This window comes from Balaenoptera musculus, chromosome 14, assembly GCF_009873245.2.
Source record: "Balaenoptera musculus isolate JJ_BM4_2016_0621 chromosome 14, mBalMus1.pri.v3, whole genome shotgun sequence".
In the NCBI taxonomy this organism is placed as follows: Eukaryota; Metazoa; Chordata; class Mammalia; order Artiodactyla; family Balaenopteridae; genus Balaenoptera; species Balaenoptera musculus.
In genome coordinates, this window is record NC_045798.1 from 73,516,254 (window position 1) to 73,530,602 (window position 14,349).

The 14,349-nt window shown below is 43.8% G+C and overlaps 1 protein-coding gene across 3 annotated transcripts in view; it reads left to right on the forward strand.

Annotated features, from left to right (window-relative positions):
• The first annotated feature begins 7,824 nt into the window (after positions 1-7,824).
• NEDD4L (NEDD4 like E3 ubiquitin protein ligase) overlaps positions 7,825-14,349 on the forward strand; it is a 339,936-nt gene continuing 333,411 nt past the window's right edge. The window contains exon 1 of one of the 3 annotated variants that reach the window (XM_036874900.1): positions 7,825-8,160. In XM_036874900.1, coding sequence (XP_036730795.1) covers positions 8,113-8,160 — 48 coding nt within the window. In that variant the 5' untranslated portion in view covers positions 7,825-8,112. The remainder of the gene's footprint in view (positions 8,161-14,349) is intronic. The other 2 variants (XM_036874901.1, XM_036874903.1) reach the window with 2 other exon arrangements.

The following is a 14,349-nucleotide window of genomic DNA, read 5'->3' on the forward strand; positions in this document are numbered from 1 at the left end:
GGACACATTCTTCTCCACAGGGATTGTTTTGCATTCTTACCAGCAATATGGGAAAGTCTTGTTTCTCCAGTATCTTGCTCACAGAGTATGTGGTCAAACCTTTGGTTTTTTTCCTTTCCAGTATTTTAATCCTGTTCTGTTAAGTTCTGCCCTCCTTGGCAAGGCAAAGCAGCTGCTCACCAACATGCATAGTATTGACTTGATAAGACTGGGGAACATTCAGTGGGGTTGTTCTGGAGACGCTAGTGAACAGAATCTAGAGTAGGTGGAAGAGTCATCTCTGTTGGGGATCAAGTTATGACATAATCAGTGACATTGAAAGAATAGCCCATAACACTGGAAGGACGTAGGGGTAGAGGTGGGGGGAGTGATCACAGTGAGCAGTATGGGGGTTGCATTTGGAGGTGAGAGATGGGAAAAACTGTAGAGAACACTTAGGGTGTTTGTCCCCTGCTGTTAGCTGTGTGAGTTGGTTTGGTTTATCTCAAGTGCTAACTCATGAAGTGTGAAGCCACTAATAATTAAAGAGGATTTCTAGTGTGTGAAAATCTTTCTCTTTTCCAATCTTCTGGGAACTAAATCATCTCAATGCCCCCACCTCCACTTCATCCCTTTTCCAGCACGCAAGTGAAAGCTATTTCAACATTGTTAGGGAAAGCTTCACAACTGTTCGCTGTTTACTAACTTTGCCTCAATCTTCCCATTTTTAATACAAATAATAAAAGTAGAGAAAGTCATTTTAGAAGCATACTTTCAAAATTTTATCAGTGGAGTAAAGGAGTTCTGAAAAGAAAGGACACATTTCACCCTTTAGGTAGAGAGTTTTCAAGTCTCTTAGATTATTATTTTTTTAAAAAATCAATAAACTTGTCAAAACTGTTCATTAAAGCAGCTGTTTCAGAACTTCTATCACAGAGTCGAAGGACATAATTTATTGCTTCTTGCAAATGAAAATACAATGTGAGGAGGAAAAAAAAAATCATTCCCTTTCTACCAAAAAATTGGACTCAAATAATTGAGCGTTTGTGGCATCCAGCAAAGTATAGACTGAAATTCACCACCGCACTTCTTGTGGTTGGCTGAATAATGGGCTCCAAAAATATCCAGGTCCTAATCCCTGGAACCTGTGAATGTTACCTGATCTGGCAACAGGGTTTGCAGGTGTGATTAAATTAAGGGTTTTGAGATGAGGAGATTATCCTGGATTGTCTGGGTGGGCCCTAAATGACCTCACAAGTGTCCTTATAAGAGGGCAGTGGGAGATTTGACTACAGGAAGAGAAGGCCACACGACCTCAATGAAGAGAGAGAGATCTAAAGATAGAGGGAGGGGCCCTGAGCAGAGAAGTACAAGGAATGCAGCTCTAGATGCCAATGGATTCTCCTCTGGAGCCTCCGGAGGGGCCGCTAACAAGTTGATTTCAGCCCAGTGATGCTGCTTTCAGACTTCTGGCCTCCAGAATTGTAAGAGAATACATTTCTATTGTTTTAAGCCATCAAGTGTGTGGCGGTTTGTTACAGTGGCCATAGGAAACTAATTTATACACTTCCAAATTTCTAGGAAATAAGAATTTGGTGTTTGATTTTAAAGTTTACTAAGTAAGTTAATGGAGAGGAATAAGAATGTAAAGGCATTATTTAAAAGAACAAATATGACTGCCTCTTTTAGGTAGAAGAACATAACTGCATTAAATTTCAAGTGCCGCACTTGTAAATAAGGTCAGTCTAGCTACCCTGAAGGGTCTCCCTGCTGTAAACTATCCTGACTTTTTAAATGTATTGTTAGGCTTATGTTAAGTAACAAATTAAGGCCCGGAGGTTTCATATACTAGTCAGCTTTGGCTTTGATAATGATAATGATGTGTAGCAAAAATCTCAAAACTTCAGTGGCTACAACAATAAATACCTATCTCTAGTTCACACTGCATGTTGGCAGCTGTAATTTGGGTGACCTTGCTCCAGGTTGCAGGTCAAGTTCAGGGCTGTTTCTTGTGTGTCCTTATGGTACCCAGGTTTAAGGAGTGACCCTCACCTGGGATGGAATGTTCTCATGGTGTAGGGCAGGAGCACAGAAGAGGTGTCAAAAACTTGCAAAGCCTCTGTGATCTCTGTTTTGAACTAGTCACACTGCTACTTCTGCTCATATGCCATTGGACTAAGTAAGTTACACGGTCAAGTGCTTTATCATGGGGGCAGGAACATTTATTCCTCCTGGAGGTGAGGAAGTGTGTATCTGCTGAACAGTTATAATGTGTTCCATACCCCTCCACCCTAACAAAAGTCACCTGAAACCAAAGAATGATGCAGGAAGCAGCAAGTAAGTGCTGTATCCACACTGCAATTAAGGGGAGACTAATTTGGGGGGCTAGTGACTGAACCTCAGGCTTCTATATGAAACCGAGGCTCCCAAATGGGGCTAAAATGGTCCCAGGGTGGTAGCGTTCCCTTAGCAGAAACAAACACAAAGCCACTTTGGATTTCCAGAGACAAAGATTAACCAAATAAAATCACGACCAAATGAATTCACATTAAACATACGTGGAATGAAGTCTCAATGAGCAAGGGTCAGCAAAAACTAAGGAAGACATATTCCAAACTTTGAGATATGACTTAGCAAAATATAAAATAATTAGTTATGAAATGTTTAATGAAATAAAATTTGGAAACACAAAATAAAAAACTATAAACAATGACGAGGCTGGGACTCCCCTGGCGGCGCAATGGTTAACACTCTGTGCTCCCAATGCAGGGAGCCTGGGTTTGATCCCTGGTCAGGGAACTAGATCCCACATGCATGCCGCAACTAACAGTTCGCATGCCACAACTAAGGAGCCCACAAACTGCAACTAAGGAGCCCGCCTGCTGCAACTAAGACCCGGCACAACCAAATAAATAAATAAATAAATAAATAAAATATTTTAAAAAAAGAAAGAATGACGAGGCTGATTTGAAAAAATTTCAGTAGAACTTTTGGACATGAAAAATTTGATCATTGAATAAAAAACTCAACTGATGGGTTAAACAGAAGATTAGACTCAATGAAATACTTATCAAAGTGGAAGAGAGATCTGAAGAAATCACTCAGAGTGCAGCATAGACAGACAAGGACATACAGTATGTTAAAGGGGTTAAGAGATACCGACAACAGAATTAGAAGGTCTACATCTGAGTAACTGGAGTCCCAGAAGGACACATATAGACAATGGAGAAAGGGCAATATTTGATGAGATGACAACTGAGCATTTTCCAGAAAGGATAAAAGATTTAAATCACAGTGCAAAGTATAATTAGACAGGATAAATAAAAAGAACATCACATATAGACAAATTATAGAAAATTTAGGACATCAAGAACAAAGAGCAGCTAAAGATAAAGCAGATGACCTACAAAGGAACAGTAATTAGACTAAAAGCTGCCCATTCATCATCAACAATGGAAGCCAGAAATCAGAAGAATAGCATCTGCAAAGCACTGAGAATGAGATAACCATTTACCCTGGGCAAGACTATTGAGTGGTTTTTCTTAAGGGTAGTTCCATTCCCCCAAAAAACCCCCAAATAAATTAATTTCAGACCTACACTTCAGAATGGTAGGGGTGGGTAAAATTAGTGACACTAGTCACATTAACAGCATTGATTTACATCCTTCTACATTCCACAACGGCTTTCAGTCTGCTTCTAATACATAATTTTCACCATCTTGCATGAATGAGGGTAGACATTTTCAGATAAAAAGAAACTGAGTTTATCACCGATGGACTTTTACTAAAGGAATTTAAAAGGGTGTCCTTAAAGAAGAAAATGATCTCAAAGGAATGTCTAAGAAGCAACAAGGAATTCTTAGAAACAAAACCACAAAATATATTGGTAAAGCTAAAAAAATTATATATAAAAATAATATCTAATTTGGTGGTTTAAAAAAAGTACAGAACGAAATTGGACAGTAATACCACGGAAGGAGTTGATGATCAAAAAGAGTGTTTTAAGCTTCTTGTATTGTTCAGATGGGGGATTAAGATATTAACTTTTGATTTGTCAAGTAAGGTATGCATGTAAAATGTCCAAGGTAAACAGGAAAAGAACAGAAAGGCAGTGATTAACATCCCAAATATAATAAGAAAATAAAGAACAATAACAGCATAATTCAATAAAAAGATGCATGAAAAATAAGAAAAAAAACAGTAAAAATGTGAAAACAAATCAAACATTTCAGAAATATTAATAAATGATAAAAGTAAATAGCTAATATAGTCAGATAAAAGGCAGGTATTTTGTTAGATTGGAAAAAACTGGAATCATGTACCTATATCTCAGCTATTTTATTATTTTTAGGGTGCTAGAATGAATAGCACACAGGTGTTCAAAATGTGTTTCTTAAAAAGCCTAGCTATTTTTATACAAAATGATTAGCTATTTACAAGTCATTGTAAATTTTGCTACCCACCTTTATATTTGTCAAAAGTTTGAAGTATGGTTTATTTGCCTGTATAATCATACACACCTTAAATCTGTGAGATTCCTCTATGTATCAATGAATGTCGCTAAGTTCCAAGATGACACCGGGTTTTACAGGCACATGTCCATCTTCAAAATGTTTGCTTCATGAGCTTTCTTTTTCAAGAATACAAAATACCAAAAATTGAAAAGAAAAAAAAAATAGTGTTATTTATATGAAACACGCAGATATGTGACACTGTGTGTTCTCTTTGGGCACTTCCCAGACTTAAGATATACATAGCTTGCTAAGCCAACTCAATCATTTGTAGAGGCTTAGCATTAAAATGTTCCCTATTTGTGATTACCCATTGTACTTTAAAATTGTTCTTGCTAATTTTTCATTTCTGGTGATCCAAGTGAATAGCATTTACCAAGCACCCACAGTATGAAATCTAAGATGTTAAAGGTAGCCTCCAAAGGCAACAAAATGGAAGAAATTCCAGAGATGAATCTACAAGTTAGGTTCTGTATAATTGTTAAGTAGACGTGAAACTGACTGGAGGATGAAAGGACAGTTTTGCTTTGGATAAGACTGCAGAAGAGTTTCTCTTAAGGGTTGTGCTCCCTGAACTACCCCCCTGCAAGAAATTGGACTAATCTGAGACTTCAGAGTGGTAGGGGGTGGGTAAAACTGCTCCCTGATACTAGTCACACCAAGTATATTTGTTTACATCCACAAAGGATTTGAGTATGTTTAAAACATGTAATTACCTCTAAACTGAAAAAAAAAATGAAAAGATCAGGATCATGGAAAACGTAAAGAATATCAGTCTAAGCCAGAGATCCCTAGATTTTGCTGTGCCTTAGAATCACCTGGGGAGCTTCTAAAACTGATGCCCACATGGCACCCCGCAGCAATTAAATGAGCGTGTGTAGGGGGTGGGAGGTACAGTGATTTTAAACATCCCCAGGTGTTCCTCTGTACAGCCAAGTTTGGGAACCACTGGCCAGGCCTGCCATTCTCAATCTTACAGGGACATTAGCATCACCTGGGAAGCTATTGAAACTACCATTGCCTGTGCTCCTATGAAAGTTACATCGGTCCTGTGAACCAATGAAATCATATTCTCTTAGGCTGGCCACTGGGTGCCTGGTGATTTTAAAGCTCCCCAGATGATAACAATGTGTATCCAGGGGTGAGAACCACTGTACTAGGGGAAAGCTGGTACATAATTACACAGGGGATTGATTTTGTTGTTTATGGGGTTCTTTTACGACTTAGGGCCATAAAATGGGTCCTGAGTTTCCTGGTGGTCAAAGTTAATAGAAAAACAAAATTAGTTGAAATAATTCTTGTCATCCGTCATGGAAAAGCTTACCAGTTCCTTAGAAGAAAGCTTTTCCTCCTAGGTCTGAAATAAATGTCTTGTTTGAGTCTTCTTACAGGAAACACTGAACGTCAAAGATCATGATTTTATAAACACCTCTACGATACATGACATAAGGCAAGTTTCATATTGTAGTTTCTCATAATCATCCCTTAGGGAAAGCCAAGGGCATGACCCCAGAGTGCAGGCAGGTGTAGACTGCCCTGGTGGGGTTGTTGGAGCAGAATCATGGCAACAGGACAGGGAGAGGAAGTAGGACACACTCCTACAGCTCCCAGATGATACAGCCTCACCCAAAGATAAAGTCCAGAACTGTGCTCCTCTAGGGCTGTAGGAAGGGTGTCCTGTGTAATTAGAAATTATAATTTTCTATTAGAAAAATTTTAAAAAGATTACCCTCCCTCCCATAATATAAACTGGACAGAACTTGACAAAGACCTGGCTAGCGAGGATAAAGACACAAGGACTCCTATACTATGTAAGTCACAGGCACGGTGAAGAGCATATTAGAATTGGGGTGTGCGCCTGTGTGTGTGTGTGTTTGTAAATCTTTATGAAAAGAAAGATATTCTAGGCCTGAAAAGGTTGAAAAACTTTGGTCTGGACAGAATGTACAGAGAACTGTCTTTTGAACTGTGCCTCCCTAAAGATGATTTTTTTCTCATTTGGGCTTTTGTGGCATCTAAGTACTGTGGACTTAAATGGCTCAAGATAGGTGGGGAAGGCTTCTGAGTACGGGGTTGACTTCAAGAGGCTTTGTCTTGAAAGAAAATCTTGAGTATGGCACACATTTAAGCCACAGTAATGTCGCAGGGAGGCAAAGGAGAGCTTACGTTAGAGGATGGGTGTTTCCCTTCTTTCGAAAATGATCTAGATGGGCACAAACAGATACTTAGCAAAGTAGCTGCGGTTTGGATCACGTGAGTTCTGCTTTCTGAAACAACTAACTTGAATGAAAATCCTAAAGGCACACTGCGAATACCAAAGAGGGCACTTTGATGTTTTTTCAGAGGCAAATGCATGTTGTTTCTGTTTTCTTTTTGAACCCACAACTGTACTTAACATCTAAATTTAAGGAAAGGCTACCTGAAAAAGTCGAGTGACGAATTTCTCTCTTATTTAAACTAGTCTCTGGCGTTCCTATAAATCTGATGGATTAAATGAACTGCTTGCTAGAGAAACAGTAGCTGGGATGTGGGAAGAATCCTACCGTGGCTAATAGGACGTCTTAATGGTTTGCATATGCAGAGGATTACCTTAAACTTGAGTCTGAGATTTCACGTTGCGGCTCACAAAAGAGCTGCCTTTTATTCAAAGAACCACGCTGTTTTCGAGTGGGCGGCTGTGTACTCATAGCGGGCGCTGCGTTGGTTTTGTTCCGTGTAAGGTTGACAAGGCAGTGGCGACTTGCGGCCACACCGGGGCAGCCTCTTCCCGGCTGGCGGCCGGGCCGGGCGGATCGGCTCCGGGGAGCCGACAAAGCACCCAAGTTGGGCTTGCCAACAATTTAAAGGGGTCCAGAAACATCCATCTTCCCCCCTTTAACAATTACGGCGAGCTCAGGCGTCTTGGTGAAGAGACCTCGGGGAAGAGAAATGGACTTTCTTGTGGAAAATGCCTTCAGCGGCCCCAAATGCCCAGCCCGCCCGCTCCCCGAAGCGGAGGGAAAGCGGGAGCGAGAGGGGAGGGTGGGTCAGCTCCGAGGAGACCCGCTTCACGGCTGGGGAGTCCACGGGGAGCCGCAGGGGAGCGAGGGGGTGGGGTGGGCGCTGGGACCGAACTCCACCACCCCCGCGCCCGCGGCCCGCCCCCCAGCCCGGCCTGTGATTGGCTTGGGGGGCGCGTGTGCCCGCCCCGGCAAGGCGGGGAGGATCCCCTCTGAGCGCGGGGCGGGAGGAGGTGGAGGAGGGGGCGGAGAGAGCGGGGGCCGAGAGGGAGCGAACGTGGGGGCGGGCGAGCCGGGTTCCACAGATCAGAGAGCAGGCTCGGAGAGGGGCGGAGAGCGGCGGGCGAGCTGGGAGGGAAGGAAAGCCCGGCGGGCGCTGCGCCGCCGCTGCCCGCTGCACTGCGCGCTCTCGGGACCGCCGGCCCGCAAGGCCCCGCAGCCTTCCGGGAGGAAGCGGCGCAGGCAGCGGCCGGGGCGCGCGCGCTCGGGCTCCCTCACCTGCCGGCGCCCGGCGGGACGCGCGCAGGGCCGGACGGCCCCGGAGGAGGAGGGAAGACCTGGCCGCCCGCGCCGCAGCCCAGCAGCCCGGGAGCGCGTCTGATCCCGCGCGGGGGGCCGGCTCCATGGCGACCGGGCTTGGGGAGCCGGTCTACGGACTTTCGGAAGACGAGGTGAGCGGCGCCCTCTTCCCGACGGGACTCCCCGGGAGGTTCCATTTCGGCGGCGGCAGGGAGTGGGGACTGGGACGACCCCTTGGGTGCGCGTCCCCCGCGCCTGCAGGGGGACCCCAAAGGCGGGAGCGTTCGGGAGCGGGGTCCCGGTGGGGTGCTCGCTTCTTCCGCCCTGCGCCTGCCGCCCCTCCCCCCGGCCCTGCGCATTGTTTGTAAATAAAGCGGCGCGACGCCCAGCGAGCCTGGGGTTCACTCGCCGCTCCCCGCCTTTGGGTGGAAGGAGGGCGCGTGCGCTTCTCGGCCCGCGTGTTCCTTTTCTCCAAGCCGCGTCTCCTGGGGCTGTGGGGCAACTTTCCGCCTTTCACCCCTGCAGCCCGGGAGTCCATGACGTGTGTCACGTCTGGGTCGCGGCTGGAGACCCGCGCCGCGCGGGGGAGCCCGGGGCCGCGGCAAAACCTGGATTGTCTCCCCCTGGAACTTTCTAATGATGGTGTCAGCAAGTGTTCTGATGCGTGTGTGCTTGTTACGGTGGGAGAGAGTGAAACGTTCTGAGCTGTGCGTGTCCGACCCTCTGTCTTGCAGAGTCTAAAGCCAGGAGTGTGGATTTCGGGGTCTTTTTGGTGGGGGGAGGAGATCTAGGATGGGGGCAGGTGCTGCTGGAAACTTGGGGGAAGCTTGCAGCCCTGCCATTTTTTTTTTTTTTTTTTTCCTCTCTGGGATCCAGCACCTCCGGGGTGGGTGGAGAGAGGAAAGCTCAATTGATCCTTTTTATTGATGAAGCGAATTAAGTAAGCCACGCCCCCGAGGCTGTCGGTTCGCCTGGAAAGGGCTTTGTTTTTACCCTCACTCTCTCCTCGCGGGTTCCCACTCCCCCCTTTTGAGAAGATCCTGCTACATCACTGCTTAGACCTCTCCCGACCAGCCACGCTCGGCTCTTATTAGTGTGTTGCTCTGCCAAAAGGGGGGTGGGCGGCTGTCGCTGGCGCGGCGTGACGGGCAGGCTGGATGGAGCAGGTAGGAGGGGTTTACCGTCTGGCGGGGCGCGCGTTCAGGTCTGGCTCCCCTTTCGAGAGGTGAATTTACAACCCAAGAGGCATTACTCAGCGGGGAGGTATTTCCTATCCTGGTTGTGCATTTCATGATAAGTTAATGCCTGGAAATTCAAGGATTTCTGGGTTTCTCTTTCTTCCTCTCCTTTCTTTTCTGAGATCCCCTCTTTCTCTGGTGATAGGGGTGGGGTTAATAGAGAGACACGACCATGTTATGGCTTCTCTCCCACCCTGGTAGTGTGTGTGTGTGTGTGTGTGTGTGTGTGTGTATGTATGTGTGTGTGCGCGCGCGCGCTCCGTAAGTGTGTAATGGAATAGGTGTTTTAGGGTGGAGAAGATGTTGTGGGTATGTTTTTTCCCCCCCGTTAATGGTGCTAGGTAAAGCTTGCTGTGGTATTTATTTTATCAAAGAATGATCGCAATGCAAATAATGTGATTGGCGTTTCCGATCATTTTGCCATGCTGGGCTCTTGTAAAATATTTCCCCCCCTTTTGTGCACTTACCTGAGGATGGGTGAAAAGTAACATTGTTTCACTTACCCAGGGGGATCTCCTCTCCCTGTTTTCTCTTTGAGGAGCTTTCTCTTTCATTCTCTACTTCTCCATTTAATTAGTAGCGGTAGAGGGCAGGCAGTGAGCTTTTAGGAAGGTGGTGAGATACACATTCCCAAACAAAGGGGCATGAAGACAGCTGCCTTTCATCTTAGGTCTTTTTAAAAAATGACATGATTATTCTTAAAAATCCCCGGAAAAAAGAATTCTTAAAGAGCGTTTTGGGAAATGCAGCTGGATAAATGAATCACATGCATGTCAGTGTAGTTTCTGCTTTGTCTGCATTTACAGCTAGTGTCAGAATCTACCCAGAGCGCATCTTACCACTTTTGTCTAGGTGAGTTAATACTGATGATCTTAATTGGTGTCTAGGGCGAAAGTGAAGGATGGAATGTAAACAGAATCAGGGTGTGTGAGTGTGTGTGTTTGTGTATGACTGGGTTCACTCCTGTATGTTGCTGGAGGGGTATTTAGGGCTGTATAGGGAATACCAAGAGGTGATGAGGACATTACATTGATTGATTGAGTGGTGGCCATGTTGGTCGTACTATTTAGTTCCACACACTATTCCAAAGGACAGGTCACATCTGTCTTCCCTTTTCAGCTTGTCCTACCAGTGGTGAGGACAAAAAAAAGGCAGGGCTGTTTTGATGACTTCACATTTTTATGGTATTTGCTTTTTATGGGAGGTTTCATGCTGTCAGGTTGCCCTTCGGAAGATCAGGGATTGCCTTCGTGGAATATTAACAAGAAATTGTTGAATTTGAACAGCTTGTTTTGTCTTCCTGAATTAGTCTGTGTAAGAAAACAAATGGAAGATTTTAACAGGCTCTTAAAGTAGATGCCTGATGAAACAAACAGCAGAGTTGTTTTCCCAAGGCGTTCACTTCAGCTCATACAGTTGGTGTGCTGTAGATCATCACAAACAAAGATATTTTGATTGCTGTGTGGAAGAGTCACCTTATAAACCTCTTAGCTAAATAGGCATTCGTACCTAGCAAATTTCATAAAAGTTTGTATTTTCATTGGAGGTTGGTGAAAAGCATTATTGTGTGTTTGGCATGCACTTAGTTGTATCCCGTCACAGAAAGACTCTTTAGCTCTAAGTACTGCTGGTGATGAAGCATTGCATTAACCCAGAAAATCGCGGGATGCCAAGACAGAGGGCATTGTTCCTAGGTCTGTCCAGCTTGTCAAATGAAAGAGATTAAATGTGGGCTTTGCTTGTGTGAGTGCATGTGCTGTTTATTTTTTATTGTGCCTTTCTGGCTGGGTTTCCTCTGGTGAATTATAGTTCATATTCACCCGGATTCAAATTAAGTCCATTTAGGTAATCAAATTTGAAATTGCTATCAGACGAAGGGCTTTTGGTATTGGAGGGATTAGCAAATTAACCAAATTTCTGATTCAGGGCCCAGGATCAGATTTGATTTGGAATCAGAACAGTTTGGACTAGTTTCTGCATTTGGCTTAGTTCCTTGGTGGTTTTTTGTTTTTGTTTATTTTTTGGCAAGCTGCAGCACATTTTGGCATAGTTTACTCGTGAATGTTGCTGTTAACCTTCTGAAATCTTTTATTACAGCATCTCAGAAAGGTATCCTTTATTTAAAAGATTTTCTGGTGAGTGAAAGTTCGATAACTTTTTCCTTAGATATGGCATTTACATTTTTTGGCGGTTAGAATGAGACAAATGGCATAGAGATGAAGGCCAGGCTGACGTGGGATGGTACTTTGACACCCTCCCTTTTTATTTTATGCAAATAAGGATAGTTGGCTAACGTTTCATATGTTTTCTCTACACCTGGCGCTGTGTTAAGCCTTTATGCACTTACTGTCTCATTTAATTCTTGTAAGAACCCAGTGAGGTATGCTATGATTTACAGGTAAGGAGTGGAGGCTCAGAGAGGTTAAGTGACCTGCATAAGGACCCAGAGCGAGTTAAGTTGTAGAGCCAGGATTTGAACCCAGTTCTGTTGATTCCACAACCCTAGTTTTTAACATGCTCCCTCTCTTCCAAGTACTTGAAAAGTCTTCATAACTAAGTTATTCAGGATAATGTAAGAGATAAATGTCAGGGGTTGTAAACTGATGGCTTCTGGCCACAATTGACCAGGGACCCTGCTTAGTATTGTCTCCATAGTGTTTTAAATCTTGGGAATTTTCATGGAAAATGGTAAAAATCTGACTTCATTGGGGCCTCATTCTCACCTGGCAAGTTAATGGGTCTGAGTTGTGGCCCTTGAGATGCGGCAGCTGTGCTACAGTTGCCACGGTCTCTTCTTCTCCCTATAGTCTTAGGAGTCTTCTTGCTCATTTGCATATAATTACCCGCTTCGTAACAAACATTTCAGGTTAACCTTTGGCATAGATATAGTATTTTCTTTACTCCAAGATGCTGTCAATTTTAAGATGCACCACTGTTTTATCGACCACTAAGAAAAGAAAAGCTGTCAAGCTGTGATAATACTGTTGATTTCATGAAGCATCATTATTTCAGAGATGTTAAAATATGAGAACAAGGATGTGTTAGAATTCATTAATTACTCTAATTGGAAGCCTGGGATAACCCTGGGTCATCAGTTTCAAACACCACGCCCCATCAGTCAGTAATTTTTTTTTTTTTTGGCTGTGTTGTGTCTTCATTGCTGTCTGTGGGCTTTCTCTAGTTGCGGTGAGCAGGGGCTACTCTTCTTTGTGCTGCGCGGTCTTCTCATTTCAGTGGCTTCTCTTGTTGCGGAGCATGGACTCTAGGTGTGTGGGCTTCAGGAGTTGTGGCACATGGGCTCAGTAGTTGTGGCTCACAGGCTCTAGAGTGCAGGCTCAGTAGTTGTGGCGCACGGGCTTAGTTGCTCCGAGGCATATTCCCAAACCAGGGATCGAACCCCATCTGCAGGTTCTTAACAACGGTGCTACCAGGAAAGTCCAGTCAGTAATTTAAAGTCAACTGCTAGTCAAATTTCTGCTCTTCTGTCTCAGAGAAAAGGGCTAGAATAAGGGAAATGCTCTTAAGTGGACATCAGCAGAGAAGAAACAGGGAACCTAGCTGCTGGGCCACCTGATTAGCCACATGTGAGTAATTGAGAATAGTCGTTAATTTATAGAATGTGGTCCATGTGTGTTTTCTAGAGATTACTTGAGAAACCTTGCAGGCCATCTTTGCAGCTGTGCAAAAAATGGTCACAAGATTGCTTTCAGAAATTACAGTTTGGGTATTGTTTGGATCTGAAGGAGGATGCTGAGAGGCCACTTCTCGGAGGAACATAAGCCTTGTCCCTTCATTCCAGCTCCAAGTGCCTGCCTGAGTCAGGCCTATCCCTGCTGGTCGGTGAGCTCTCTACCCAGGACACGGGCTACCGCAGTTACATCTGTGTCATTACTGCTAACATTTGAGAAACAGACCCTAAAAGGGCCTAGGTTTTATGGTGACATTTGAAAGCAGTTTTTAAAATCGGCCAATATTATGTATTGTTTTAAATTCTCCTCTCTGTTGGTTTTTCTTTGCTTCAAGGAGTCTATGGAATTTGCAAGAAATTGACATTCTAATGTATAGTCTGCTGAATTTTATAGTCAGAATGTTTATTTGAATTATGTCGTCACTGAAAAGTAGTTTCCTTAAGGAATACAATTTTTTGGTCGAAGGCATGAGGAGAGTGGCAAATGGGAATCCTCAGATACTGCAAGTTCTTTTCCATGCGGAATGCAATTTAATTTTAATTTTATTTTTAAATTTTATTATATTTTATTTTTTTTGCTCTCGCCATGAGGCTTGCGGGATCTTAGTTTCCCAACCAGGGATTGAACCCGTGCCCCCTTCTGTGGAAGTGCAGAGTCCTAACCACTGGACCACCAGGGAAGTCCCCAGAACGCAATTTAAAGGGAAGTGATTGAATGGGGCCTGGGCACCTGTCTCTTCAATGCAGCGAGTGCCCACATCACCAGGAAACTTCCTTGGAAAGCTGTTTGGGAATTGTGGGAGCATCCGTATGCTTGGTATACATTCAGGAGAAATATGAATAATCTCAAGGAAGAAACCCCTGACGTTAAGAATGGTTTTGGAATGTGACATCATCACGTCAATACTTCAGAATTCCTGCTACGTTGCTTCTGCACGCACCCCAAAGGGAAGAAACTGTATGTTCATTGATAATTCATAACCTTCCTGTATTGTGCAGTTATTTATATAATACCATAAAAACATGGTAGTGTGTGACTGGTGGAAGAAACAAATGAATTTCTCTGTGATAGATTGAGATCATATTAAATTTTTAATTTTGAGTTAAGAAGATGTTTAAACAGGTTTTATTGCTGCTCTTGAATTTTGGGTCCTAGACAAGTAGCAGCAATCAAAAGAGACCCTAACTGGAGCTTTTAAGCATTTTGATGTGGTAGGTCTTTGAATAAGTGTTTCTGTCCAACTGATAGATTTGGGAATTGGTAATAAACCTGACTACATAGTGATCTTTTGACAATCCATGTAAAAGAGGATTAAAATAATAAACGAGTCATATGATGATGGTAAGTATTAAGATCGTAGGATTAAGGAAGAGCATGAGAAGTGTGACAGGGTTACTTTCTGTTTTTATATTGT